Here is a 27,549-nt window from a genome sequence, read left to right as displayed (position 1 = left end):
AGCTAGTTTTCCATCCATAAAGTGGATGTTATATGCCTTCAAAGATGCGGGTTGGTCCGACAGCCCTGGGCATTGGTCCAGGCTCAGCCCCTAATTGTTCTTTCACTCAGTGCCTTGTGTGATGGTGTTTATGAACACCATCCTGTGTCTGTGGGGCGATCGGTGCTGGGACATGGTAGAAGCAAGGCTGACCCACTTCCTGTCTTTCTCAAGATGTTAAACTCTTGTCTCCAGGAGCTGCAAGCTGATGTAAATGCTGTGGAGAAAAAGCAGGGATTATCTGAGGTTGTGTAACAGGGAACCCAGCCTAGTCAGGAGTGTTTCCCATGGGGAGTCAGTTTATTCTTGTTGATTCTTCTCTTCTTCTTCTTTTTTTTTTTTTTTTTTTTTTTTTTTTTGAGGTAACCTGTAACCTGACATTCTGAGGGTGAGTAGAGTTAGTGAGGCAATGGTGGGAGAGGAAGAGCAAGCAGGGGAGGCACAGTCCACGGAGAGGCCTGAGTGGGAGGAAAGGGCACTTGAGAAGGATGAGGAGCCTCAAGGCTGGAGGAAGCGCTGGGCCGTTGGTCTCAGTGTGGTTGGAAGGCGTTAGAGGGTCCAAGTAGAGAAGGGCAGGTAATAGGACTTGCTTTTTCAAGAGATGGTTCAGTTTGGAGAGGACAAGAGTGGTGGGGGAGACTCATCAGGAGGCCAGTGCAGGCTGGTGGTGGCTCAAGTTGGAGCTCAAGGAGATGGGGCAGAGGGGGCCTGGAAGAGACCCTGGGAGGCAGTAATGGTACCACCTGGTGGCTGAATGGGGGTGGGCGGAACAGAGGGGCTTGGCCTGGGTGGGGATGGGGAGGAGGCAGTTGGGAGGTGGAAGTTCTCTTTTAGCCCTTCTGGATGTTTCCAAGGGTGTCCAGTTCCTTCTGGGCTTGGAGCTCGGGGAATAGGTAAATCTGAGAGTTCAACAGCGAGGACTTGAGCAGAAAGTAACAGAAAGCTGAGCTGAGGGGCTCCAGGAATAAAGAAGGTTCATCATCTCATTCAGGACAGGCCCCAGTGAGTGGCCTTCACAGTGTCCTTAAGATCCAGCCCTGTCTGTGCCTCAACAGCCAGGGTCCTGAGGCAAAAAGAGGAACCCCTCCCTGCGTCTCTATTTAAGAAGCTCTCCTCCAGTCTTCCTCAGGTCCACTGACCCCCTCCCCTTTGTTGGCCACTTTGCTCGTAGACACTCCTCCCGCAGTACCTGCCCAGTGGGGTCCCTGGAGGTAGGTTGGGGATGCAGCACTCACTCTGCACCCTCCCCTTTTTCTCCTTAGCATGCCCCACCATCTAGGCAACTCCATGTTTTACTTATTTTCCAATTCGTCACCTCTTGTCTGTTTCCATCCCTGCCTATCCGCCATGAATGTGCCTGCTGGGCCTCCCAGGTATTTGCTGACCTAGAGGAAGGAAGGAAGACCTGCACAGGGTTGGGGGTCTGTCAGCAAGGAGAAGAGGGGGAGTAGTCTTGGCGCCCAGCCGGCAGTGGCCTCTGGCGTCCAGCTAGAGTTACTGATGAAGCCTCAGGAAAACACCACTGTTGAGGGCCTCTGGAGGATGGGAGGGGGCTGACGAAGGGGTGTGAGGGGCAGAGGCCAGGGGCCCTAGCAAGATACTCAACTGCTTTAGGCCTCTCCCTAAGTGTGGGTCCTGGCAGTACTTAATTCACAGGTGGTTGTGAGCCATGAATAGGGCAAGTGTAGTACTTAAACCCTTCCTGGCACTCAGGATGTGGGGGTAGTGCTCTGAGTGACTGAGGGCTCACTGTGTGCAGAGCAGTGTTCTCTGGATTTTGATTCCCCTTTGGGATGTCCTAGGGGAACTTTAAAACACTGCACATGTATTTATGGCTTGTGGCTTAAGAACCTGGCCCCAGGGCAACCTGAAAGCTGGGTTCTGGCCTTTTAGGGGGAGTGGCCAAAAGAAATTAGGAAACACTTTCCTGCCTTCTTGGAGTTATTGGTTTGGGGGCTGTTTGAAATTGGGTAGGAAAAGTAAATACTTTTCTTTTAAAGGGAGGCTCAATTTCTTGTCTGTGGTTTCTGTGTGCTTGTTTTTGCCATGTCAGATTATCTAGGACTGCATTTTTTCCTTTGGTTGATTTTCATTTAATTTTTATTTTGTGAAAAACATTTGTTCTGCCTCCTAGGAATCTCCTGCTCCAATTCTGTAGGTATGAATAGCATATTCAGTATGACCTTTCCATTTTGTAAGTATAGGCATACTGCAAAAACATGTATGTATTATTAATATATGTGGTGAGCTTGTAAATAGTTTCAAAATTTGGAAAGTGCTTAAAATGTTTCTAGACCATACGTTTCTGCTTTCTGGGTTCCTTTTTTTTTTTTTTTTTCTTTTCCTCCTGGAAGTTCAGAACATTTTGATTGAAACCAGCCCCTTGCTGTGATTTGCTAGGACATGAGTGTCTTCCCAGCTGGGCTGTGCCCCCATCACTCTGCAGTTAGGACTGTCTCTGGGGCAGATGGCCCTCCTCGACTGCTGGCCAGGGACCACTGACCGTGGGCTCTGAGTCCTGCTCCTGCCTGACCTTGGGGCGGTTCCTCTCTACCTGGAGGAGACCACCCATGGACCAAAGGCCTCCTGGGCTTGGCTGGGGACCCTGGCTTTTCTTTTTATTGAAGACTTACTAAGTGGCTTCAAGAACTTGGGGATGGGGAAGGGTATAGCTCAAGTGGTAGAGCGCATGCTTAGCATGCCGGAGGTCCTGGGTTCAATCCCCTAATTACCTCCCCCACAAAAATAAATAAATAAAATTAAAAAAAAAAAAAGAACTTGGGAATGAAATTGCTTTCTGTGAAAGCCAGAAGTGCAGGGAGAGTTTGGACCAGGGTGGCTTCTTCTCTCTTCTCTTCTTCCCTGAGGACTGTGTCACTGCTGGGTGATCTCCTTAGGCCTGGCTGGCATCTTTAGTCTCTGAAGAATGTTCTCTTTGCTGAAAGAGATCCCTTTGCTTTGCCCCGACATCCTACCTGTTGTTTCACAGAAAGTCAGAGATGTGTCTTGCTCCAAAGATGCTCAAAGGGCACAGTAAGACTCTTACCCTCCAAGGGAGAAAGACTTACTTCTGAAGATACTGTGTGCCGAGTCTGGGTGTTAGTGCTCAAGACCAGCCATCCCAGGAAGAGCCATCTCTGGATGGGGAATGGGGCTCCCTGTGTCCCGGTGGCTCAACTGGGGAGGGGCAGGGGAGAGGAGGACAGAGGCAAGAATGGGCAAGAACACCTCCAGCCACACACATCTACCTTCTTCCTCATCCATCTGCTAGAGGCATGAGGAAGGTCAGCTTGGGTTTGTTTTTCTTCAACATTTGATATTCCTGGTGACTCAAGTCATATTTGTTCATTACTAAAAAAACCAAAGTTCTAGAAGTCTGTACCATAAGACATGAAATCTTCTCCAGTCACTAACAACAGTGGAGCTTGTTCTCACTTGGGACGAATTTGCCTCTCTCCACGTCCACCCCCACCTCCCAGTAAAGTGCTGCTGATTCATTTACAGACCTGCAGGTAGACAAGCAACGGAGATAAAGTACATGAAATTTCCTGTAGTGGTAATACAGGATACTTACACCTGATACTCTGCAGTGTCTGCTACGAAGTGTGTCTGGTTGTGGATAGTTGGCGCCGCTGTCCCCCCAGCTGGAGCGCTTTGCCTTGTGCTGCTCTGTCCTTCCTCATTAAGCAGACAGTTGCAGCTCCAGCCCTCTTTCTGTGATACAGTGACAGTCTTCAAGTGACTGGGGTCAGGCATGTACTGTTGACCGAAGTCTTTGAGGCAGGAAGAATCCAGGTTTGAATCCACAAACTGAAATAGGAGATTCCCTCCCTGACAGTGTTATTGAGGTGGTAGGTGTCTTGGGGGCGTCTGGGGACAGTAGTTGGAGTTGTATATTTACCCAAGGTCTTTGGCTCCTTTAACCCTATCCTGTGTGGTCCCATGAAGTCCTCCTGAGACTGGCCTCTGCTCCTCCCTCTATATCAGATGTTCCAAAGCTGCAGCAGCATCGGATCACCTGGAGGGCTTGTTAAAAACACAGTGCCCAGTCTCATCGGCACATCCCTTTTTCAGCAGGTCCTGGGTGGGGCCTGAGAGTCTTCATTCCTAACAAGTTCCTGGATAGTGATGCTGCATCCATTGAAGACTTCCCTCCAGGCCGATGCTTCTGGGCCCGCTGCACCTTGGACAGTTTCAGTCTGACTCTCTTGGGGCAGGGGTAGAGCTGGGAAGAGGTGGACAGCTTTGCTGTCAGGGAAAACCTTTGTCCTGCCTGAGCAGGAGCTCAGTGCCTCTCTTGTGTTATGGGTGAGGACTGTCACCTTAGACCAGGAGCTCTTGAGGAACCGCTCCGAGAAAGCCAGAAAGACAGCTGGGGAGAGAGGCTACATTTGAACCTGGAACCATCAGGCCCAGAGTCCAATTAATTTCCACTTTGGGGCTCTGCCTTCTCCAGGAGAAAGTCCCAGAGCTGTGGTGATGGAGACCGGGGCCTCGCTAGCTGGGCATGTCAGTGGGCCCTTTGTCACCTTTTTAAGTGGTTAGTGAACAAGCATGTTTTGTGGTCAGGCTTCAGGGTCAGTGCTTGGGCCTGGGCACAGGACTCCTTTGTGGTTGTCACCACAGAGAGTACCGCCTGGGTCCTACACTCCTGCCTTGCCCAGGCCCTGTCAGTGTGAGGGTACTCAAGGAGAAATGAGGGGGCGGGATGGCTGTGGGTGCACATGCTTTGAGTTAATGCATTTTTCCTTTTCCTTCTGGAGCCTTTGGTAATTCTCATGAGGCCGCTGGTGTTTGCAGAGGAGCAGGATCTACGGGGCTGTGGTCAGGAGCCAGCTTGCTCTGGCCCGGCTCTTGACGCTTTCATGGAGTTCTGCTCTGGAGCAGCACTCCAAGGTAGTCAGGGGAGGATGAATAGTTCTCTGTGTCGTCTTGTAGTTTTCTCAGACGGAGCTGCCCTGTTTGCCGAGCTGTGGGAAAGCACAGAGATGGGCTTCCCGTGTGCGCTTGAGGGGCGGCAGCACCCGTGCGTGACCCTCTGCACCAGAGCTCAGGCTCTGCCGGTTGCTTCACCAGGTGGCTCTTTGACTGCAAAGGGGACAGCGGGGTAGTCTTTCTGGCCGAGGGGGTTCTCCTGAGAGTCAGAAGAGACCCTGCTGGGCAGGCCCCTCCCTCTCATCCCTCCTCTACCTCCAGCTTCTTCTCTTCCGCTTGTTTATGGTTTTATTTCATTCCAGCATCGGGTGGGGTGGTTTACTTTACTAAAATCCATGGAAAACAAGGCTGACTTTGGCTGCAGGAAACAAAAAGCCCTTTTATGAGAAAGTCCATCCTTATCAACATGGCTCACTGTGGCTGGTGAGGAGAGAGAAGCTGTGAGGTCGCCAGCTGTTCTCTTGGTAAGTTTGTTGTTAAGAACCCCCTTCAAGGATCCTGCCTTATGATGCCTTTTGCAAGAAGTACTGGTTAGTGAGGCCTAATCAGCATTTGGAGGAACATTTGGCTCTCTTTTACATTAAGAACTTTCTAGTAGGAGGAATCTTAGCATTTGTGACATGTGAATCAAGAAGCTGTTCTCAGGTTGGTGTTGCCTTTAAAACAATAACAAGATAATGTACATTTATATAAAGATGTACAAATAAAGGAGAAAACAAAAACCTTATCTGGAATTGTGAATCTTTTCAACGTTTTAGACTTTTAAATCAGTATTTATATAAGAGAAATAAATAAAACCAGAGTCATAATTAATTTACAGTTGTAACCACTTTAAATCATTGTGTTGTCAGCATCTCGCACTGTCAGTATATTTACATCTACAATGATTTTAATGGTTACTTTTTCTTCATATGAGTGAATGTGCTAGCATTTATTTGATTAATTGTCTGCCTTTAGGATTTTAGGTTTTTACTTTTCTGCTGTTATAAGCATTCTTCTAGCTGAATCTCCCTGCACAGTGTTTATTTCCTTAGGTTAAAGTCATGAAAATGGAATTACTGGGGAAACATGTACAGATATTAAAGGATTTTAAAATATTTTTTGACAGCAAATTGCCCTCTAGAAAAGTATTGTTGATCTGATCAGGAAAAATGGTATATCAGTGTCATTTTAACTTGCATCTCTCTCGAGTGTATTTGAGCTGATATTCCTCTATAAGTGTTAGTGAACAAGTATTTCTGTGGGCGTTTATCGTCTGTGTCATAGCATGAATGCTCACTGGCCTCCATTTCTTAACCTTTGATGTGGTGGTTGGCTCAGGTGTCTTCTGAAGTCTTGTGGAGCCATAAAAGTATTATGAGTTTCTGTAGAGTTCCTTTCTTTTGTGGTATTATCCTTCTTATAAGTTTCAGATGGGTGCCATCAATCCGTATCATTCCGTAAGGAGTAAATACTGTCTTTGTCTTGATTTAACATTCTGCTTTTGAAGAGCAAAGATGAAGGCAGAGAAAGACAGGATGAGAGATGGGAATAGAATGAGAACCTGGAGAATCTTCATTTTGTGTTGATTTAGAGGTTTTCTCCATTGTTGAATGATCTCTTGATGATTAAAAAAAATTGTGATAATCCTAGACATTAGGCCAGTTGCATAGTTGACTCTATTCAGCAGTAGTGGCCTGATGCTCCAGGATCTATTGCTTAGCATTTTAGAGCATCTGGAATTTTTTAGACCTCTTAAAATTGGGGTCCTAGGTATTGTCCCAGTCTAGGAACTGTTACTTTTAGATTTAAACAAAGTTCAAAACAAAACAACCAAAACCCAGCCACAGCTACCTGGGAGTGGCTCTTTCTGGTCTGGTCTGGTATTGCAAAGTGAGATCTGAAGGGCATTGCCCCCAGTCAGGTGGCTGAACCAGAGGCCTGAATCCAGGTTTTCCTGTAGGGAGAAAAGTTCTGCCAGTAGACCTGAGGGGGCTGCAGGATAGAACCCTTTCTTCCCCACAGTGTGCTTGTTGGGGTGTGCTTTGTGCCACTCTGGGCCAGGGGCAGGCTCCCAGCAGCAGACCGGACAGCCTGGTCCTTGCCTGGGAAGGTGGATGAGGAAACAGAGCACTAGGATGTGCACATCTGGAAGCCTCTCCAGGAAAGTTGTGCTCTGCGTGAGTCCTGAGGCTCTGGGAGAAGCCCTGGTGTGCAGGGGTGGGGCCAGTGGGTACAGGACCAGAGTGCAGTGAGGAAGGGGGAGGAGGTGATGATACTAGGGGCAGGAGTACCAGTCTACCTGGTGATCCCAGACCTGTAGAAGAGAATGCTCTTTGGCTTTTTCTCATCTCTTACTTTCCTTGCCTCTCGCCTCGGCCTCTCTCTGGCCTACGTCATAAGTTGGTTTTCCCTATGGACTGGGAGAAAATATTTGCAAATGATACGACCAAAACATACAAACAGCTCATACAACTCAACAAACAACCAATCAAAATATGGGCAGAAGACCTAAACAAGCAATTCTCCAATGAAGACATACAGGTGGCCAATAGGCACATGAAAAGCTGCTCAACATCACTAATTTATTAGAGAAATGCAAATCAAAACTACAGTGATTGACACAGCATTGTAAACTGACTATACTTCAATTGAAGAAAAAAACTACAATGGGGTATTACTTCACACCAGTCAGAATGCCATCATTAAAAAGTCCACCAACAGTAAATGCTGGAGAGGGTGTAGAGAAAAGGGAACCCTCCTACACTGTTGGTGGGAACGTAAATTGGTGCAGCCACTATGGAAAACAGACTGGAGGTTCCTTAAAAAACTTAAAATAGAGTTACCGTACTATCTAGCAATCCCACTTCTGGGTATATATCTGGAGAAAACTCCAATTCGAAAAGATGTATGCACCCCAATGTTCACAGCAGCACTATTTACAATAGGCTAGATATGGAAGCAACCTAAATGTCCATTGACAGATTATTGGATAAAGAAGTTACAGTGTATGTACACAATGGAATACTACTCAACCATAAAAAATAATAAAATAATGCCATTTGCAGCAACATGGATGACCTAGAGATTGTCATACTAAGTGAAGTAAGTCAGAGAAAGACAAATTATCATATGATATCACTTATATGGAATCTTTAAAAAATGATACAAATGAACTTATTTACAAAACAGACTCACAGGCATAGAAGACAAACTTGTGGTTACCAGCGGGGAAAGGGGAGGGTTGAGGGATAAATCAGGAGTTCAGGATTTGCAGGTACTAATTATTACATTAAAAATAGATAAACAATGTCCTACTATGTATCGCAGAGAACTATATTCAATAGCTATGTTCAGTAGTGTCTTATAACCTATAATGGAAAAGAATATGAGAAAGAATGTATTATATATAACTGAATCACTATGCTGTACACCAGAAACTAACACAACATTGTGAATCAATTATACTTCAATTAAAAAAAAAGTTTGTTATCCAAGTGAAGCAAAACACTGGTACTACTTGAGGACGGGGGTGGCAAGGTCTGCCTTGTTTTTGGTGATGACTTTGCAGAGGAGGCTCTCCTTGTGGAGGGGTGGAGGGTGTCTCCTTCTGAAGACTTAAAGTCTGATAATTTGCAGGCTGTCCTCCCAGAGTGGCCCTTGGTACTGCTCACCTGGGCAGTGTGCAGTGGGCAGAGGACTGCTAGGGCCTGGGACCAGTGTGTCCTTCAGAAGACACCTGTGTGCAGATGGTGCCCGGCCTGGCTGTTCCCATGGTGCTGCTTATTCACACGTGCCAGGGCTCTTTTGTAAAGCAGAATGATTGTAAGTTTAAATCACATAGTAAAGTCTCTGTGTTGCTTGTGAATTTGCCTTCAGATATACCCAGGTGGAAGCTGAAGGCACAAGGGAAAGAGTTTTGGATCCCAGCTCTGCTTACCCGGTGTCCTGGGTATAACCATCTGGAGCACGCAGTGTCAGTGCTGGGGCTGTGGGTGGTCAGGGATTTTATTTGTAGTTTCAAATGGCCTGTGCAGCTGTATGTCTCCTAATCTAGTAGAGTACGCAAGGGCAAATCACAGGCTTTGCCATGTTGCAGGATTTGTGCCTGCTGGAGAGCCCTGAGATGTGTGTGTCCCCTGTGCTTGTATGTCCCTTTGTAGGAAACAAAGTTAGGAGTTGTACCATGTCTTCATTATGACCGTGTATGACTGCACATGGCACCAGGCCCTGTGCAGGTGCCGTGCTCCAGCCTTGTCAGTTCTCCACCACTTGGAGCCTGGGCTTGTGTGGTTGGTGTCTTTCCTAGGCAGGCTGTCCGTGCATGGTGGCTCCAGGGTTCCACCCAAGGAGAGAGAGGCCTTTCCTTGAGGCAGAGCACAGGGTCTAGGAGGGCGTTGGGTTCCCTAGTGGGGAGGTGGGGCTCTGTCACCATAAAAGGGGGACATGGAAACCCACTCTGGGCAGCCACCCATGCAGGGAGAAGCAGGTGTTCTTTGGTGTGTGGTGGTTCTGGCTGGATCAGAGGGTCTCGACCTGCGGATCTCTGTTGCTTCCAGCGGAGGGGCACTGTCTTGGAGGAAACATTTCCTGAGCACCTGTTGTGGGCCAGGGCAGACCCGAATATGCCTTAGGGGTACAGCAGTGAGCAGAATGGACCATGGCAGTGGGCTCCCTAAAAGGGTGAGAATAAAAGCTTAAAATTGGCCTTCAGATAAGCTGAAGAGTAGATTAATTTAAGACAGAAGAGTGGAAGGTGTATCTCAATAAACTGTTTTTAAAAAGTACCGTGGGTGTGGAAGGTATGGCCCCCAAAGTCATCCAGGTCCTAATCCCTGGAGCCTGTGAATGTTACCTAACTTGGCAAATGGGGCTTCGTGGGCAGATTAAACTAAGGGTCTTGGGTGGGATTATCCTGGTGGGCTCTACATGGAACCACAGGGGCCACAGAGAGGGAGGTGGTGTGATGGTGGAGGCAGAGCCGGGTGTAGCAGCTGGAAGGTGGGGGAGTGGGTTCTCCCATGGAGCCTCCAAAAGGAACCAGCCCTGTGGACTCTTTGATTTTAGCCCGTAGGACTCATTTTGGACTCTGACTCCCAGAACTGTAAGAGAATAGATTTCTGTTGTTTTAGGGTTCTGAATTTGTGGTAATTTGTTACAGCAGCAGTAGGAAGCTAATAGAATAGGGATAAGTTTACTCGATCCAAGAAAGGGAAACTAACAGCTTCAGATGAAGGAGATAGAAGTTCAAAGCACTTCAGAAGCTGTGGAGGGAAGATTGGAGATGGGAAGAAACCACTATCGTTTTACATCTAGACACTTGAGATGTAAAACGATGACGTTTACCCAGGTTGTTAAATGTCATGGTGTTACAATCACACTGCTTGTACATGTTTTCTTGTCTTAAGTTATACCATTATGGCCGTCATCAAAAAGAGCACAAATGACTAATGTTGGAGAGGGTGTGGAGAAAAGGGAACCCTCATAAACTATTGGTGTGAATGTGAACTGGTGTAGCCACTGTGGAAAACAGTAAGGAGGTTGTCTCAAAAAACTAAAAACAGAACTACCATGTGACCCAGCAGTCCCACGCCTGGAGATATATCTGTAAAACAAAACAAAACAAAAACATTAATTTGAAAAGGTACATGCACCCTAATGTTCATAGCAGCATTATTTCCAACTGCCAAGATACAGAAGCAACCTAAGTGCCCATCAACAGGTGAATGGATGAAAAAGATGTGGTATATACACACAATGGAATACTAATTAGCTACTAAAAATGAAAATTTGCCATTTGCAGCAACAGGGATGGACATGGATGACATTACGCTAAGTGAAATAAGTCACGCAGAAAAAGACAACTACTGCATGGTATCACTTACATGTGGAATCTAAAAAACGGAACAAACTAATGAATACAGCAAAAAAGCAGATTCACAGATACAGAGAACAAACTAGAACAGTGAGGGGAGGGAAGAAGGGAGGGGCAAGATGGGGTAGGGGATTAAGAGGGACAAACTATTATATATAAAATAAGTTACAAGGATTTATTGCACAGCACAGGGAATATAGCCAACATTTTATAATAACTATAATGGAGTATATAACCTTTAAAAATCGTTAATAATCACTACATTGTACATCTGTAACTTATATAATTTACATCAGCTGTACTTCAGTTAAAAAAAACCATAATGTATTTGCACACCCATATTCCTAGCAGCACTATTTACAGTAGCCAAAAAGTGGAAGCAACTCCAAGTGTCCATGGTCAGATGAGTGGAGAAACAGAATGTAGTGTATACATATAATGACTCTTGTTGCGCCTTATAGAGGAAGCACGTTCTGACACATGCTACAACATGGATGAACCTGGAGGTCACATGCTCAGGGAAGTACATCGGTCACAAAAAGACACATCTTGTATGGTTCCACTTCTATAAGGCCCCTAGAGCAGTCAGATTCAGAGACAGTAGAGGTTACCTGGGGCTGGAGGAGGGGTGGGGAGTTAGTGCTCAGTGGGTACAGAGTTTCAGTTGGGAAAGATGAAAAAGCCCTGGAGGTGGTGGTGATACGGTTGCACAACCATGTGAATGCAGTTAATACCACTGAGTTGTACACTTAGAAGTGGTTGAGATGGTGAATCTTTTGTGTATTTTATCACAACTAAAAGGTAGTAATAGCGTGCCATGATAGCCTTCTGAAGGTGAAGTAGCAATAGACATTAAAAGCCTTCAGAAAGTGAGGCTCAGCAAAGCAACCCCATGTCTAGGTCAGTATGGACAGGTACTCTCCACACAAGTTTCCACTCAGCATGTGATGCTCAGTTTCCCTTACCAGGCCTACACAGCTGGCTCGTGCGGGCTCATCTCGCTGTTGTCCCCGGCTCAGTCTCCTTTCTGGTTCCTGGGTCCTCTGTCCTCACATCCTCCATCTCACTCACTCCTAGTCTGTAAAGGTGGCCTCTGTGCTGATGACCGCCAGCTTCTCCAGCCCGGCCCACTCGTGGACACTGGGTTCATAGTTGATGTCAGACAGACACCTCACACTCACATGGCTGAAGCTTTGCGTGCCACCTACAGCATCCCCATCACAGTTAACAGCAATCCCCTCTTTCCGGTGACTTGGGCTAGAATCTCTTTTTCTGGCCCTACATCTGATCCATCAGGAATCTTCTGGTTCTGTTGTCAGAATACATCAGGGTCCCCCCCATTTCTCAAGCCTCATCTGTCTCTGCCCCACCCTGCAGGTAGCCAAACAGTACTGTTAAGGCAAATCCTGTGACTCCTTAGGCTCCCACATGTCACAGGCTTGCCGCCTTGAGCCCTTGGCACTGGCTGTGTCCTCTGCCTGGGACACTGTCCCACCTGTCCTCTGCCCAGTGTGTCTGCAGACTTATGTTCCCACCTGGGGTTCAGGGTTTCCCGCCACACTTGTTTAGATGATTGACAGGATTCAGTTCCTTGTGGTTGTAGGGCTGAGATCCCTGCTGGTTGGCAGGCAGTGGCCCTCAAGTCCAGCCACGCGGCCTTCTCATAGCACAGTAGCTTTGCAGCCAGCTGTCTGCTACAGTAATGCCTGCACTGGCTTGGCCCCTCGTGTTTGCATGCAAGCTTTCCCATCATATTCCCAAGCCCTCTCAGGACTCTGCCCTGACAGTGTCCCATCCCAGACCAGCCCTCAACACGAGCTTGGTTACTGCCCAGGGCACCTGCAACAAGGTCCCCAGTTGACAAGCCCACCACACAGACCAAACTTTTAATGAGCTTTTTAGTAACCATTTTTAAGTGGAAAGGGTAGGTCAGGGACCTCAGGTACTTTAGGAAGACCTCCAACAAGAACGGCAAAACCAGAACAGAGAGAAAAGCAGAAGGCACTTGAAGGGGGAGGGGAGTTGCAGAGTCAGTGCAGAGAACAGAAGAAAGCTTGGTTAATAAAGCTTAATTTATATTGTCAGATTAAAGAAGACATCACATTCAGGGAACTAGAAAGCACTCTTAGAAAATTAAAAATGGAATGAACGTGTTTCTTTAGTAAGAAATTAAAAATGAGGATCAAGTCCAGGATGTATCCCCAAAAGTTCTTTAAGGGGCAGAGAGACTAGGGAATGAAAGATAAAGTGCATAATGAACGACGAGGTGTGCCTGCGGCCTGACAGCAGGGAGTGGGCAGAGGTGTTGACACCTTCCAGATGCTTCTGGAATGTGAGGACTGTGCCTCCAGGTGAAGCAGTGAGGGGAAAGTACCCCCAGCACATACAGCCAATCCTTTCAGTACAGGAAAGTCCTCACCAGCTTCTCAAGATTAAAACAGGCCCGGCACGGCTCTGGAATGGGGTTAGCGTAAGACACTGCAGCCGGGCTGGGGCAGGGGGCGGCCTTCCCAAACTGTGGCTGTGTGCAGACACCTGGCCAGGTGAGGCAGGAGTGCAGTCCGCACGCCCTTCCTCGGGAAGCTCTGGGGGCTTCTCAGATGAGGGAGCATAAGATGGGGACGCAGCTCCCAGCACGGAAGGAAGATGGGCAAGGCAGCAGAGGTGCAGAGGGGGGTGGAAACAGTGAGACGTTGGGTGGGGCAGGGATGGTCTGGAGGAGAAGGTGTGTGACTATGGAGAAGGTGGGATAGAGCGATGGGTGTAGAGACGGGGAAGGGAATGGAGAGCTCAGTATTAAGGAAAGGTTATATAAGAAAGGCAGCGCCACAGTTTAAATGTGGTTCACCAGCGAAAAATATGAACATGGCCCATGGAAGCGCTGCACGTGGCCTGGCCAAACCTGGGGGTGGGGAGGGTGTTGAATCCCCTCTTTTCACCTAGGAGGCCACAGTGCAACGTGGAAATTTGACAAGCCAAGAAACAGCACCAGGAGCACATTCGACATGGAACCATCCAAGCTGAAGAGCAGGAAGAAGGGCCTCTGGAGCTGGGCAGGGTTGGGAGTGGAGTGGGGAGGGCAAGAAGGGTGGGAGCTGCCATTTGGGTCCGGGCCTGCAGCCTGTGACTTTCTGAACCTACACTTGGTAGCCTGTGTAGTTTCTTTTCTCCCCCTTCACTTATATTCAGGGGCTGGGATTTGGCTGGGGGAGTTGAAGGGTGTCCCGCAGGAATGAAGGGTTAGGGCAGAGGGCAGGCTACCCTTACGCAGCCAGGAGCAAAGCCTAAGCTCGAGAGGGGACACTTTAGCCCTTGGAGTGGGGCTGCGCAGCCACAGTGCCCCCTCCTGGGAACCGACCTGACTTGCAGGAATGAGCCGGAGAGGCCTCTGCCTCCCATCACGCCTCTTCTGTGCTCTGGTTTCTGTGGTTACCTAAGAGTTGACCGGATGTGTTCTCTGAGGACTTATGTGAATTCTCTTTCATTTCTTCAGCACATTTGCATGATGCTTAAATATATCCACTTGACCATTTTCCAAGTATTCTCGCACGCCTTTTAAGACTTTATTGTCAAGGGGAGGGTATAGCTCAAGTGGTAGAGTATATGCTTAGCATGCGTGAGGTTCCGGGTTCAATCCCCAGTACCTCCTCTAAGAATAAATAAATAAGTAAACCTAATTACCGCCCCCCCAAAAGATTATTGTCTTTAAAATAACATGAAGACAGCTCTGTGAATATACTGAAAACCACTGAGTTATATACCCTTTACATTGGTAGACTGTATGGCGTGTGAGTTTTATGTCTGTAAAGCTGGTAACAGAAACCACATGGACGGTCAGAACTGCTGGGTCCCCAAAGCAGCTGGAAGTGCCACTGCCCCAGACCCTGACCTCCCCAGCCCTCCATCCCCCACCAGAGGAGATCTCCTAACAGAATGGGTGGTGAATTTGCCAGAGAGCAGCAATCTGCCAGAATCCTGGTGATGACAGATGTAGGGAGACAGCAGCTTCCGGTACCAGAGACGACCCACGTCCCTGTCCCAAAGCATGGCAAGAAGAGTGTGTAACCGGTTACAGCCTGGTGCTGAGTAGGTGGTACCTTCCGTCCGTAAAGGACACGGCGACATCTATCTCTAGAAGACTCAAGTGGATTCCTGAATATGGCACACGGGAATGGCCTTTTCAATGTATGACCAGTACGATGCTTTTACTTTAGACCAGGGTCGGTGAATCAGTTCATTATCCCAGGTCATCTCGGAACTTTAGGCAGAAACACTCCAGTTTCTCCAGTTGAGCACATTTTCTATCAGTTAACCTACCTGTCTTTCACATTGAAGTTTAGAAATAAACATATCTTGCCTTTTAAGTTGCCCCAAAGTTAACACTAGATTTACTTGAATACTTCATTTTTCCCCAGCAGGGCCCAGTAATTCCAGAGTGGTTAAGGTGTTGAGGGAGACAGTGAGTTTTCATCATGTGTTCAGACAGCTGGCCAGTTTTTTAAGAAGTAAATATATTTACTCATCTAGAGAAAGCTCTGAACAGGGTCTTTAAGCCTAAATTGCTAAGTGTAACCCCTGAGAAAGGGGTTACCTCTCTCCCATCCCCCCCACCTCTCCCTCCTCATCGCTCCCCTCCCCATCCCGTTGTCTTTTTTGTGTGTGTGGTCTGTGAACTCAAACCAGTGCCCACTCTGGTGAGCCCACAGCTTTTTCAGGTTTTCTATTAAACGTGTTGCTAAAATAATTTATCAAACCTCCTTACATTCCTAAGACTCCTTCAGGTATCTCTGTTAAAATGAGCCAACCCGCAAAATCGCCGCCCAACTCGAGTATGAGTTTGCTCTTTACAAATATTAACGTCAAGAGTGAAGCCTCCTCAAAGTTCAGCCTGGAATGAGTGACTCATTGATGCCTGCTGCTTGTGGGATTTGAAACTATTATTTTCAGGGGACTGTCTCAAGAAAGATCAGAATTTTTACTAGTAAATTAGTAAATATATGTGAAATACCTGCATTTATTAATAACAGTTGTTTACTGTGCTGTGGGGAACTGCCCTCCTCTCTCCTGCCTGCTGTCCCTTCTCCGTGCATCTGTCCACACCTCTGACTTCCAATGGGTCTGTCTTACGGAATTAAATCAGTTCCTAATCCACCTGTCGTGTCTAGACTTTGTGAGAGTCATTGCATCTGATAGACTGTGTGGCCCATATGATTCCTGTAAGAAGACCTCTTGATAAAGAAGACGAAAGCAGTGCTGAAAGGCTTGCATCCCACTCCCACTGCTTCCCAGAAACATGGACATTCAGTTTCGGGTTTTTTCTTTTTAAAGCTGGAGAGATGTGGTTTCTGTGACCTCTGCCTGTAGTGTCAGCTCTCTCATGAGTGGAGAGACTTGCTGCAGAGGAAAGGCAGGTCCTGGGCAGCGCCTGGGCCTCTTAGAAAGGGAGTCATTCCTGGAAAAGAGGGAGACCGATGTGCCCGCCTACCTCTGCTTCCTGCCGCTGGCCTAGACATGATGAAAGGTTTTTACACCACATCAGAGAGGGGGCTCCCTCTTTGGATTGAGTTTTTAATCTGCTGGAAAACTGACTGTTAGTAAGTTACTTGAGGTGAATGTAGACTTTGAAGCAACACAGCAAATACAGGATTTTATGATAATCAGAAGGATTTGGATTTACATAGCTGAGGGTTTTTTTTCCCTCCAATTAGGTCAGTTAAAATGTCCTCTTAATTAAAACTTGTTTTGCTTTGCAAGTAGGAACCAATTTGAAAATTTCCATCCTTTAAATTATCTAACAGAACAGTACAAACTTCCAATTTTGAGGGGTAATTAGGTGCATTTATTTTATTAGTGGAGGTACTGGAGATTGAACCCAGGACCTTGGGCGTGCTAAGCATGCACTCTACCAGTGAGCTATACTCTCCCCCACCTAGAGTAGTGCAAATACTAAGCCACATGTGTACTTCCATACCCAGTTCTTGCTTTTCTGTGTCTTTGCCTTCCCTCTTTTTTGGTTTATTAAGGTGTACAATTCTGTGCTTCAAAAAAACCTTACTATTATGGAAATTTTCAAGTGTATACAAAAGTAGACAGTAGTGTAATAAACCACTCTGTTCCCATTGCTCTGCTAAATGATCAGCTCTTGTCCTGTCTCCTCACCAGTATTTTCAGGCCAGTCCCAGACATTGTATCATTTTATTCATAAATATAAATATTTCAGTACAGTGATTATTTCTTTTCTTTTCTTTTCTTAGTAAAATGAAGCTTTTCATAAAACCTTGACCCAAATGCTAGCAACTTCAGGAAAGAATTTGGGTGAGGGGAAGAAGAAAGTTATTTCATTTAGGAGGAACAACCACTATCTTCTTCCTAATCTTCAACACGCACAATTTAAACATATACAGCTGCTATAACATTTTACACAGTTCCCATGTACTGGAGCAATAACAAGATCTAAATACAATTATATTTTTAAACACTGGGTCAAGGCTTTACATAAAAATACCACTCTACTTTCCCTCTAAGTTTCTAAAATATCATGTACTTTCTTCCAGCATCTGCAGCCATTCAGGAATTTTTAGGAAACTTTTGTGCATGATCTTAATTCCTAATCCCTGGCTCTTTGGGCTCACTGACAAAAGATCAGAACCACCAAAATGATGGTTCACATGGTTCACTTGAAGTCAGGTAAGAGACCCCGGCTCAGTTAGTCTCATAGGACAAAAGCAGTGCTGCATCAACTGGCTCCATGTGGGAGGGGCACGTGAAGGAACTCACCAACCAGTCATCTTTATAGTCCAGGTGACAGATGTGCATACAGGGCAGAAATCTAATTGGGTCCCCATAAACAAAGTCCATCATACAGATCACACACTCCTGGATCTTTTTTTCTGATCCATCTCTTCCAGGGTCGTAAACTCCTCTAGGCAGATCCTGTGTAAGTCCTGTTCTTTGAACTGTCCTAATTTGTTCCTCTTCAGTCAGCTGAGTTGCTAGGTGAGTCTGGCTAGGTATTGGATGGTAGACTGGAACTGGAACCTGTTCCTGGTATTGCAGTGGTGGCTCGCCAAAACTAGCCTGGTGGGACTGAGTCTCGTGAAGCAGGGAGATGTCATCTGACGTGGGGGATTTGAGGCAGTTCCCCATCTTCAGGGGCTGGTGTGTGTGATCTGTGCACTGTTCTGACAGTCTTCTCAGTATGTACTCCTAAAAGATAAGGATTCTTTAAAAGAAAATCACATACCGTTATCACATCTAAAAATAATTAAAATAAGTCCTTAGTGTCATCAGCTGTTTTGTCAGCACCATCCAAAGGTAATAGATGCTAACATGTTGCTGTATTTGCTGTGGTTCTTTTTTCAGAAATAACTACAGATGTACTTGTAGCCTTGTCCACCCCTTTTCCTTCCTTATCTCTGTCTCCCTCCCCTGACCCCTAAGAGAAACCATGATCTTAAACTTATGCTAAGAATCATGGCTCTGTTTACTTAAAATACTCCAGATTTAATTCCAAAGGTGCCAGTAAAGAAACAACATATATACCCTTTCTGCCTCCAATTGTTTATAAACTTCGAAAACGATATGACATTCAGCCGTTTCCAATTAAGTCAAAGTGACTTTATTTTTAATCCTTCCCTGAAGTCTAAGTAAGGGAAGTTGGAAGTGGCGTCTTGAGTGTTGGTACTGCTGGGACGCCCTCCACATGCAGAGGCAGGTGGACCTGTCTGTGTCACAGAGCTCTGGACGCCTTGGGCACTGGCTGGTCCTGTCAGGGGCATGAGTGGAGCAACTCAGGGCAGCTCAGAGGGCTTCTCGGCAGCAGGGAAAACCTGTTGTATATATACGACATACAACATTAGCTGCCTTATAGATGCTCTTAGAAGGAAGTGCAGATGCTATAAAGTAGGCGAGCTGCAGGCCTCAGTGTGGGTATTCAGAATGATCTACAGGCAGACTTCTCTCCCTGTCCCTCCTGCCCACTCACACGTCTGGTGTGAAGTTTATGAATAGCTAAAGGAGCTCCTAGGAACATTTTGCTTATTGTCACCAGGGCGGCTGCTGCTTGTCCCCGCCCCGCCCCCATGGAATTCCATAATTTATACATTCTTATGTTGGTGGACATTGGGATTGTCTCCATGTTTGGCCATTACACATGAGGCATATGTGATCCTTCGTGTGCAGGTCTTTGCGTGGACCTCTGCTTTCATTTCTCTTGGGTCAACACCTAGGAGTGGGCTGACTGGATCTTATGGTAGGTATATGGCTAACCTTTTCAGGAATTTCCTGTTTTCCAAAATGGGTGTGTAATTTTACAGTCGAAATAGCAGTGTAGGAGAATAACAGTTCCTCCACGTTCTCCAAACACTTGATGTGTGTGGTGTGGCCAGTCTTTTATATTTCAGCCATTCAAATAGACACATACCTCTTGGTAGTGTGCATTTACATTTCCCTAACCATTAATGTCAACTTGAAACCTAAATCTATTGAAACTTGCTTTATGGTCCAGAATATGTGTACTCTGTCATGGTAAATGTTCCACATGCAGTTGGAAGGAATTGGCTAGAGTGTTCTGTAAATGTTAGCTAGGTTGAGGTGCTTGGTAGTATCACATGGCTTCTGATAAGAGATTTTTTTGGAATGTAATTCAAGGATGGTAGTAATGACAAGATGCAGAAAGGAGGCTTTTTTTGTTTTGTTTTAGGTTGGATAAAATGTTTTAATATATAATGGTAACACTTTTATATCAATGCAATCATAAAATTCAATCTTTTAATCTTTTACTTTAGTTGAAGTATAGTTGATTTACAATGTTGTGTTTCAGGTGTATAGCAAAGTAATTCACTTATACACATATATATGTATATTCTCTTGCAAATTCTTTTCTGTTATAGGTTATTACAAGATACTGAATCTAGTTCTCAGTGCTGTACAGTAGGACCTTGTTGTTTATCTGTTTTATATATAGTAGTTTGTATCTGCTAATCCCAAACTCCTAATTTGTCCCTCCCCCCTACCCTTTCCCCTTTGGTAACCATAGTTTGTCTTCTATGTCTGTGAGTTTGTTTTTGTTTTGTAAATAAGTTAATTTGTATCATTTTCTAGATTCCATATATAAGTGATATCATATGATGTTTGTCTTTCTCTTTCTAACTTAATTTCACTTAGTATGATAATCTCTAGGTCCATCCATGTTGCTGCAAGTGGCATTATTTCATTCTTTTTTATGGCTGAGAAATTCCATTGTGTGTGTCTATGTGTGTATGTGTATGTGTGTGTGTGTATACCACAACTTCTTTATCCATTTAACTGCTGATGGACACTTAGGTTGTTTCCGTGTCTTGGCTGTTGTAAATAGTGCTGCTGTGAACACTGGGGTGCGTGTATCTTTTCGAATTAGAGCTTTAGGCTTTAGGAGGGTCATTTCTCCCTGTGAAATGCTGTGCCTTCTGGGTGATCTCTGTGCTTGGTGCTTCCATAGCTGGAGTTAACTGTGGTTAAAGTTGTTCTGGTTTCTTCTGCAGATTATGTCTGCACATCTGTAGCAGAAACAAAATAATTTGCTAGTAAATTTCTCACTTCAGGATAACCACGTGGGAGCCAGGCTGCCCGCCTGCAGCTGGTTGCAGACTGGGGTTCTCTCCTGGGGTATTTCTGTGGCTTCCCGTGTCCCCAGATCATCAGCTACATGGATGTTGATTTATTCTCCAAATTATAAAGAAAACATAGTTAAAGTGGACTTTGAAAAATGCATGCTTTGATTCATCCTTGCTCATTCTAACATGGTTAACTGCCTAATGATTTGTTTAAAAAGCACTGGTTAATGTTTCTGAATGAACACATTGGTACTTTGTGTCCTATTGGTAGCTTCACTGTTGAAATTCTTAGGACTCTTAAGGATAGACCAACCACTGTGGATCTCAGGTCCCCAGCAAGATGCTCCCTAGACATCGTGTGCTTTAGGAATGAAGGTCTTTGTGAGATAAGGAGGGAGGCATCTTGTAAAGAACTCCGACTCAGTTGTTTCAAAGAGTCAGCTGATGAGTGGACTTCCGAGCCCAATGTCTCAGAAACACACCGAGCCCAGGGATGGAGGGACAGGGCTGCCATCTTCTTCCCTTTATGGAGTGGGAGGGGAGACGCCGCCTCTGGCTTGAGAATCCTGGACAGTTAGGTCAGTGAGCTCGAGCTGGTACTGTCCACCGCACGGCCGCAGGTGGTGCTGGGAGGGCCAGATGAGGCAGCACCTGAGGGACCAGATGCAGACACAGCCCTGAGGAATGTTGGTGGGTGGGTTTGGCCTCAGCCCAGGCTCTTTCCTGCTGATTCTCCACCTTTGAAACACCCTGTCTGTGCCCCACCCCCAGGTGTACCCCATTCACACCCTCCCTGTATGGTCCAAGGTCAGCTCTCTGCCTTGCTACTGCCTCCTCCTTTGTTCCCTCCCCTCCCCCATCTTGCCTCTCTTGCTCGTCTTTGCTCTTTTTCTCTCTCATTTTCATTATGGGAAGTTCAGGCCTATGCAAAAGAGGAGAGAATTGTGCGATGCCTCCCTAGTACCCGCCCCCCCCAGCACCTTTTAGCGGTGTCAGCTGGTTACATACATGTCACTATATACGTGCCTTAGCCCCAGAGTTTTGAAGTATCTCTAAATATATAAGTATATATCAAAAAAGCAATGCACTTGGAAAAATTACTAAAATATTTCACCTGCAAAAATTAACAGCTGTTCCTTCATATCATCAAATATTCAATCAGTGTTCAGTATCCTGGATCAGTCAGTATTCACATTTCTGGTTTTCTTATAAATATGATTTTAAAACATTACAATTTGAATCTGGATCCAGAAAGTCCCCATGTGGTAGTAGGTTCATATGTCTCCTGAGTCTCTAAATAAAGGTTTCCTCTCTCCATCCCTTTTTCCCCTTGAAGACTGCAGGGCACATATCTGTCTCCTCATGGACTGGGTTTTCTGACCCATCCCTGTGATACTGTTGACCTGCTGCTTTGATCGATGTATTTCCTGTAAATAGGTTGTTGGTTCGATTTAGGCGGTGTCGCACGCTTCTGTCAGGAGACACACAGTGATTGTGTATGGCTGTGTCCTCAGGGGGACTGGAGCCCTGTCATGTGATGTGTCATCACCTCCCCAAGGTTGGCAGGCTGTCCTGGCCCCATCGTGCCCTCGCTGGTTAGCTGGGATCTCTATCAGAGGTGCTTGCCCGCACTCATCTACTGTGGCCTTGTCATGGCTCTGGGAGAGGCAGGTTTGCTGCATAGTCTTCCTCTTAGGTATAAGTTTCCCCAGTAATACACTGGCTCCCGAGCGTCCTGCAGTGACCGGCAGTTACTTTACTGCGCTGCCCTGGGTGGAAGCGTGTTTGATCTGTTCAGTGTCCGCTGCCCTCCTCGCTCTCACCAGGGCTCTAATCAGAGTTCTGTGATGTGACCTAGTAAAGTCTTCGGCAGCACCTTTGTCTCCAGGGATGTTGAGATATTCTAGGAGACCTGCACATTTTCTAGCGTTTCTCCAAGGGTCCTGGTTCCTCTTAATGGGAAATGGAGTGTAAGTACCGCTCCCTGGGTGCCAGAGTGCTGACCACTCCCTGGACGGGGTTAGGAAGTCTTTGTTTTGTTTTAATACATCGTGAGTGATACTTCAAATTCAGATTCAGGATTCTAGGGTATTTGCCTGACATCTTCAGTCTTAACATCTTTTTCTTCTTTTGAGGATCCCAGTTCTCAACAACACATGGAATGATGGAATTACAGTATCCTTACTACTTGGTGTTGCTGCCAAAAAGGTTAATGATAAGCTAATTTTCTTTTATAAAGCACTATTTGAAGGATTTTTTTTTCTTTTCCTTTCAAGTCTAAAAAATTCATCACAATGAGTCTTGGTTGAGGTCTTTTGGGGCTGGGAGTTGATATTCTTAGATATCCAGTATATTCTCTCAATAGGTAAATTTAAAACTTTTTTGTTTAATTTTAGGGAATTTTTCTTAAATACAGCTTTAATATTTGTTCTTTGTCTTGATTTTTTTTCTTAGGGACTTCTGATATCCATATATTAGATCTTCTTTGCCTTCAATATTTGTCACTTTCTCTTGAATTCTTTTTATCTTTTTATTAAAACATTTTTTTAAATGGAGGTGCTGGGAATTGAACCCAGGACCTCGTGCATACTAAGCACGCCCTCTGCCACTGAGCTATTACCCTCTCCCCCATTTACTTTTTAAGAGCTTTGTTGAAGTATAATTTATGTGCCATAAAATTCACCCATCGTAAGTGTACAACTTGGTGAATTTTACTAAATTTATAGAGTTGTGGCTATCAACATAACCTAGTTTCACATTTCCACACCCCAAAAAGATTTCTCATGCTGTTTGCATTGAATCCTTGCTTCTACCCTAGAATCCCGGGCAACCACAGATCTGCTTTTTATCTCTATGGATTTGCCTTTTCTGAAGATTTTCTATAAATGAAAGAATATAGTTTGTAGTCTTTTGTGTCTTGCTTTTTTATTTAGCAGAATGTTCTTTTTTTTTAACTTTTTATTTTTTGTAGGTAGGGGGAGGTAATTAGGTTTATTTATTTTTTAGAGGAGGTACTGGGGATTGAACCCAGGACCTTATGCATGATAAGCATGTGCTCTACCACTTGAGCTATATCTCCCCCCAAGCAGAATGTTCTTGAGGTTCATACATGTTGTAGTTTGTATCAGCATTTCATTCCTTTTCATGGCTGAATAATAAGTCTGTTGTATGGATGGACCACATTTTGCTTATCCATTCCTCAGTGGATGGACATTTGGGTGCTTCTGCTCTTTGGCTGTTATGAGTACTGCCGCGGGCATAAATATTTGCACACATGCCTTTGTCTGGACATGTGTTTTTCTTTCTCTTGCATCGATCCCTAAGAGTGGAGTTTCCATGTCGTATGATCAGCTCTGGTTTTCCAAGTTTGCCAAACTGCTTCCCTTCTTCCTGGCAATGTCTGAGTTCCCATGTCGCCACTCCCTCGTGGACACTTGTTACTGTCAGTTGTTCTGACTGCAGCCGTTCTCATGAGTGAGATCTCATCATGGGTTTAACTTGCATTTGCTCTGAGGACTCCTGAGCTTGACTGTCTGTTCATGTGCTGCTTAGCCATTTGTGTATCTTGTTTGATGAAATGTCTGTTTAAGTCTTTTGCCCGTTTAAAAAAAATGTGTTGTCTCCTTTTGAATTGTACAGTTTCTTTATACATGCTGGATACAGGTCCTCTATCAGATATATGATTTGCAAATATTTTCGTCCAGTCTGTGTCCTGTCTTAGTTATACTAATAATGTCTTTTGAAGAGCAAAAGTGTTAAGTTTTGATGAAATTCAGTTTAATACTTGGAAATATAAACTTTTCTTCTTCTTCCCCTTCCTTCTTCCTTCTTCTTCTTCCTTCTTCTTCTTCTTCTTCTTCTTCTTCTTCTTCTTCTTCTTCTTCTTCTTCTTCTTCTTCTTCTTCTTCTTCTTCTTCTTCTTCTTCTTCTTCTTCTTCTTCTCCTTCTCCTTCTCCTTCTCCTTCTCCTTCTCCTTCTCCTTCTCCTTCTTCTTCTTCTTCTTCTTCTTCTTCTTCTTCTTCTTCTTCTTCTTCTTCTTCTTCCTCTTCCTCTTCCTCTTCCTCTTCCTCCTCCTCCTCTTCTTCTTCTTCCTCTTCTTCTTCTTCCTCTTCTTCTTGCTCTTCTTTTCTCTGGAACATCAGGTGTGAATTTTCCCACTTAAGATTATTTTCGATATCCAGTGTCTATTTGCCAAAGTCATTTTTACTGAGGCCTTTGCCCAGCTGGAAGGCCTGTGGGGTTGGGTAGATGGGTCTGTGCTGTGCACAGAGCCTAGAATACCTCAAACTTCAGCACAAATAGCAACACGGCTATTGGCTTGAGAGCAGGATCTGATTCCATGATTCATGGTCCCGGTCACTGTTGGCAGTGTCTCTCCAGGATGCCACCTGTCCTCTGGCTAGAGTGGTTGGTGGATTCAGGACGGAGGATCCCATGGCCCTTGGGAGTAGGCTGCTTGTCTGAATGTGGCGAGAAGGTCATGTGCATAACCCCACTCCCCATTCCCCTTCTTGTGAAGCCTCAGTAACATCTTCTCTCGCTTGGCAATTGCAGGTGACGGACTTAACAAGGTACTTGGATCCCAGTGGACTCGGTGTGATTAGCTTCGAAGACTTCTACCGGGGGATCACAGCGATCAGGAGCGGAGGTCAGTCCTCACACCGTGTGCTTTTGTCACCTCCCCCATTCCTCAGCCCCACCCATTATTGATCCTGCTCAGACCCCCTTCGCTGAACTTTCCAGCTTCCCTCCCGGAGCCCCTGAAACACCCAAGGTTCAAGATGCTCCCCCATCCTGTCCTTTTGTCCTCACACACCCTGTCCTCCAGGACTGACTGACTCAACTACTTATTCATAAATCTACTGCTCCTTTCCCTGGAAGTCTTATGAAAACTTTCAAGCATACAATAATACTGCAAGGTGGGGAAGGGTATAGCTCAGTGGTAGAGCGCCTGCCTAGAATGCATAAGATCCTGGGTTCGTTCCCTAGTACCTCCATTAAAAAAATAAATAAACCTGATTACCCCTCCTCTCAAAAAAGAAACAAAATCAAATTAAAAAAACCCAAACCCCCCCCCCCCATATTGCAAGACTTACACAGTGAGCCCTTGGATGTGTATTTGCCGTCCAGAATCCACAGGCTCCCTTACTACATTTGTATTTTCTGTCCATCCATCTCTCCCCCAATCCATCTTTTTTAACAGATGCATTTTAAGTCAGTATCCTGCTGTACGCTCCACCCTAAACACTTCATCCTGTGTGTCAGTCATAACCTAGAGCTCAATATTTGTCTGCAGTCTTTTTTCTGATTAAAAATTTACCTGTAGTCAAATGTGCAGATCTTTAGTGTGCTGTTCTGTGAATTTTGACATTCTTACGCCTGGTGATGTAAATCCCTACCCATAGCATTCCCATCACTGGAGACAGTTCCCTCCCAGCTTTCCAGTAATGCCTTCCTCCTACCGGCACCCCCTGGCTGATCCCTGTCACCGTGGATGAGCTCTGCCGCTTGTGGGCTGACATCAGTAAGCTCATCAGCACATGCTCTTGCGTCAGGCTCCCCAGCATGTGATGTGGAGACTGGCTGTGCTGCCAGTGTGTCGGGAGACATCGGTGCAGAGCTGTGCTTGCACGTGTGCTGGTACAGCTTGTCTGTCCCCCAGATGACAGGCAGTATACCTCCAGGTTGGGCCATGATGAGGGAACCTTCTAGTGACATCAGGCTACAGGTCTTTTTCTCGGCTTGGGGGCCCCTGCCTAGGGGTGGGATGGCTGGTCCTGGGATGGCTGTAAGTGTAGTTTCCTACAGAGCTGCCAGCTGCTCTTCAAGGTAGTCATGCCATTTTCCACTCTCACCAGATGCCCATTTACTGTCCTTTGAAATAAAATTCTGAATAGAGCTTTCCTTCTTGCAGAGGGCAGTGCAGCAGCCGGCAGTGCAGTGGGTGTGGATGGGGCTGAGGGGTCTCGCAGACCAGCTGTAGGCAGGCCATCCTCCCGGAGGCCCAGCTTGGGCGAGGCCTGTGTGCTGTGCTGGCAGGGCCGCCGTGGAGGTGCTGACACCTCTGAGGTGAATGGGGCTTGTGGAGGGGCCTGCAGAGCGGGCGGGGAGGAGACCCTCTAGAGGTGGTGTGGGCAAGGTGTGGGCAAGGCGAGCCCTGAGGGAGAGGACCCTGGAGGACCCCCAACTCCAGGCCGAGGCTTCCATACCGGTGTCTATCTGCGCAACCAGTGGGTTGTGGCCCTGCAGGGATTTTTCAAGGTTAGGTGTGCAGTTAAATCACAGAGTTATTTAAATCTTCAGCCTTGCATGAAGATTTTTCTCTTGGTTTCATGCAAACTTTTGCTTCTTCTCAACCTCTAGTGCCTTTTGGTGGCTTCCTGAATGCAATGCCTGGCCCCTGCTCCCAACCCCAAAGCAGGCACTCATGCCGGGCCTTCTGGAAGGTCTGCCTCTCCTCAGGTCACCTCCTGGGCCACAGCCTTGGTGCCCAGGACACAGGGGGTGGCCTTGTCCTCCCATAGCTTTCTCGGTTTACCTTCAGGAAACTCTTGGTATAGGCTTTTTTCCTCTTAGTTTTGACAATCCAGTATGATTTCTTCTTGGATTTAACCAATTATTTAAAACTAATCTTAATTTCTAAGTGCATTTTAAAATCTTGCCATTAACTTCAAACCAGTTGTGTATGTGGTAGAGAATGAGGTATCTGACATGGGTTGGGTTTGTTTTCAGGTCTACCATGTGGCCAGTTTTTACCTGTGTAATGTGTGTGTTTAAAGAACGCTTCCCCCGCGGGGGTGAGTGGTGTGTACGTGCAGGGCTGGAGGCTCACCAATGGTCTGCTGGATCTCAGTCACGAGATCACGTATGGGGACCACTTAAGGAGATCACATACGTGTGGAGATGATATTGGTTCCCAGGAGGGTGGTGGCATCGTCAGTCTTGTCTCAGTTCTATTTCAGCCTCGCTCTCAGGTGACGGAATCAGCCGCAGGTTGATGGTGACGGAGCCAGGGAGCCCAGGACTGGTGGGTCACTGGAGAAGCCTTTGCAGCTCTGCCTGAGGGTTTGGGGTGGGAAGGTGATGGGTGCATGGAGGCCAAGCGCAGGACACCAGAAAAGCGGTCAC

General features: G+C 46.1%; 1 protein-coding gene, 1 non-coding gene and 1 pseudogene across 6 annotated transcripts in view; 1 reads left to right on the top strand and 2 right to left on the bottom strand.

Moving 5' to 3' along the window:
• RAB11FIP3 (RAB11 family interacting protein 3) overlaps positions 1-27,549 on the top strand; it is a 75,965-nt gene that overhangs the window by 14,635 nt on the left and 33,781 nt on the right. For all 5 annotated transcript variants that reach the window (XM_074346678.1, XM_074346680.1, XM_074346677.1 and 2 more), the window contains exon 2: positions 24,976-25,069. In XM_074346678.1, coding sequence (XP_074202779.1) covers positions 24,976-25,069 — 94 coding nt within the window. The remainder of the gene's footprint in view (positions 1-24,975; positions 25,070-27,549) is intronic.
• On the bottom strand, positions 17,279-19,342 carry LOC105065731 (RING finger protein 11 pseudogene; annotated as a pseudogene).
• TRNAD-AUC (transfer RNA aspartic acid (anticodon AUC)) lies at positions 23,428-23,500 on the bottom strand. Its single transcript has one exon. It is a non-coding gene; the product is annotated as a tRNA-Asp (tRNA).

Source organism: Camelus bactrianus, chromosome 18, assembly GCF_048773025.1.
Source record: "Camelus bactrianus isolate YW-2024 breed Bactrian camel chromosome 18, ASM4877302v1, whole genome shotgun sequence".
Lineage (NCBI taxonomy): Eukaryota > Metazoa > Chordata > Mammalia > Artiodactyla > Camelidae > Camelus > Camelus bactrianus.
This window is presented reverse-complemented; position numbering and strand designations above follow the sequence as displayed.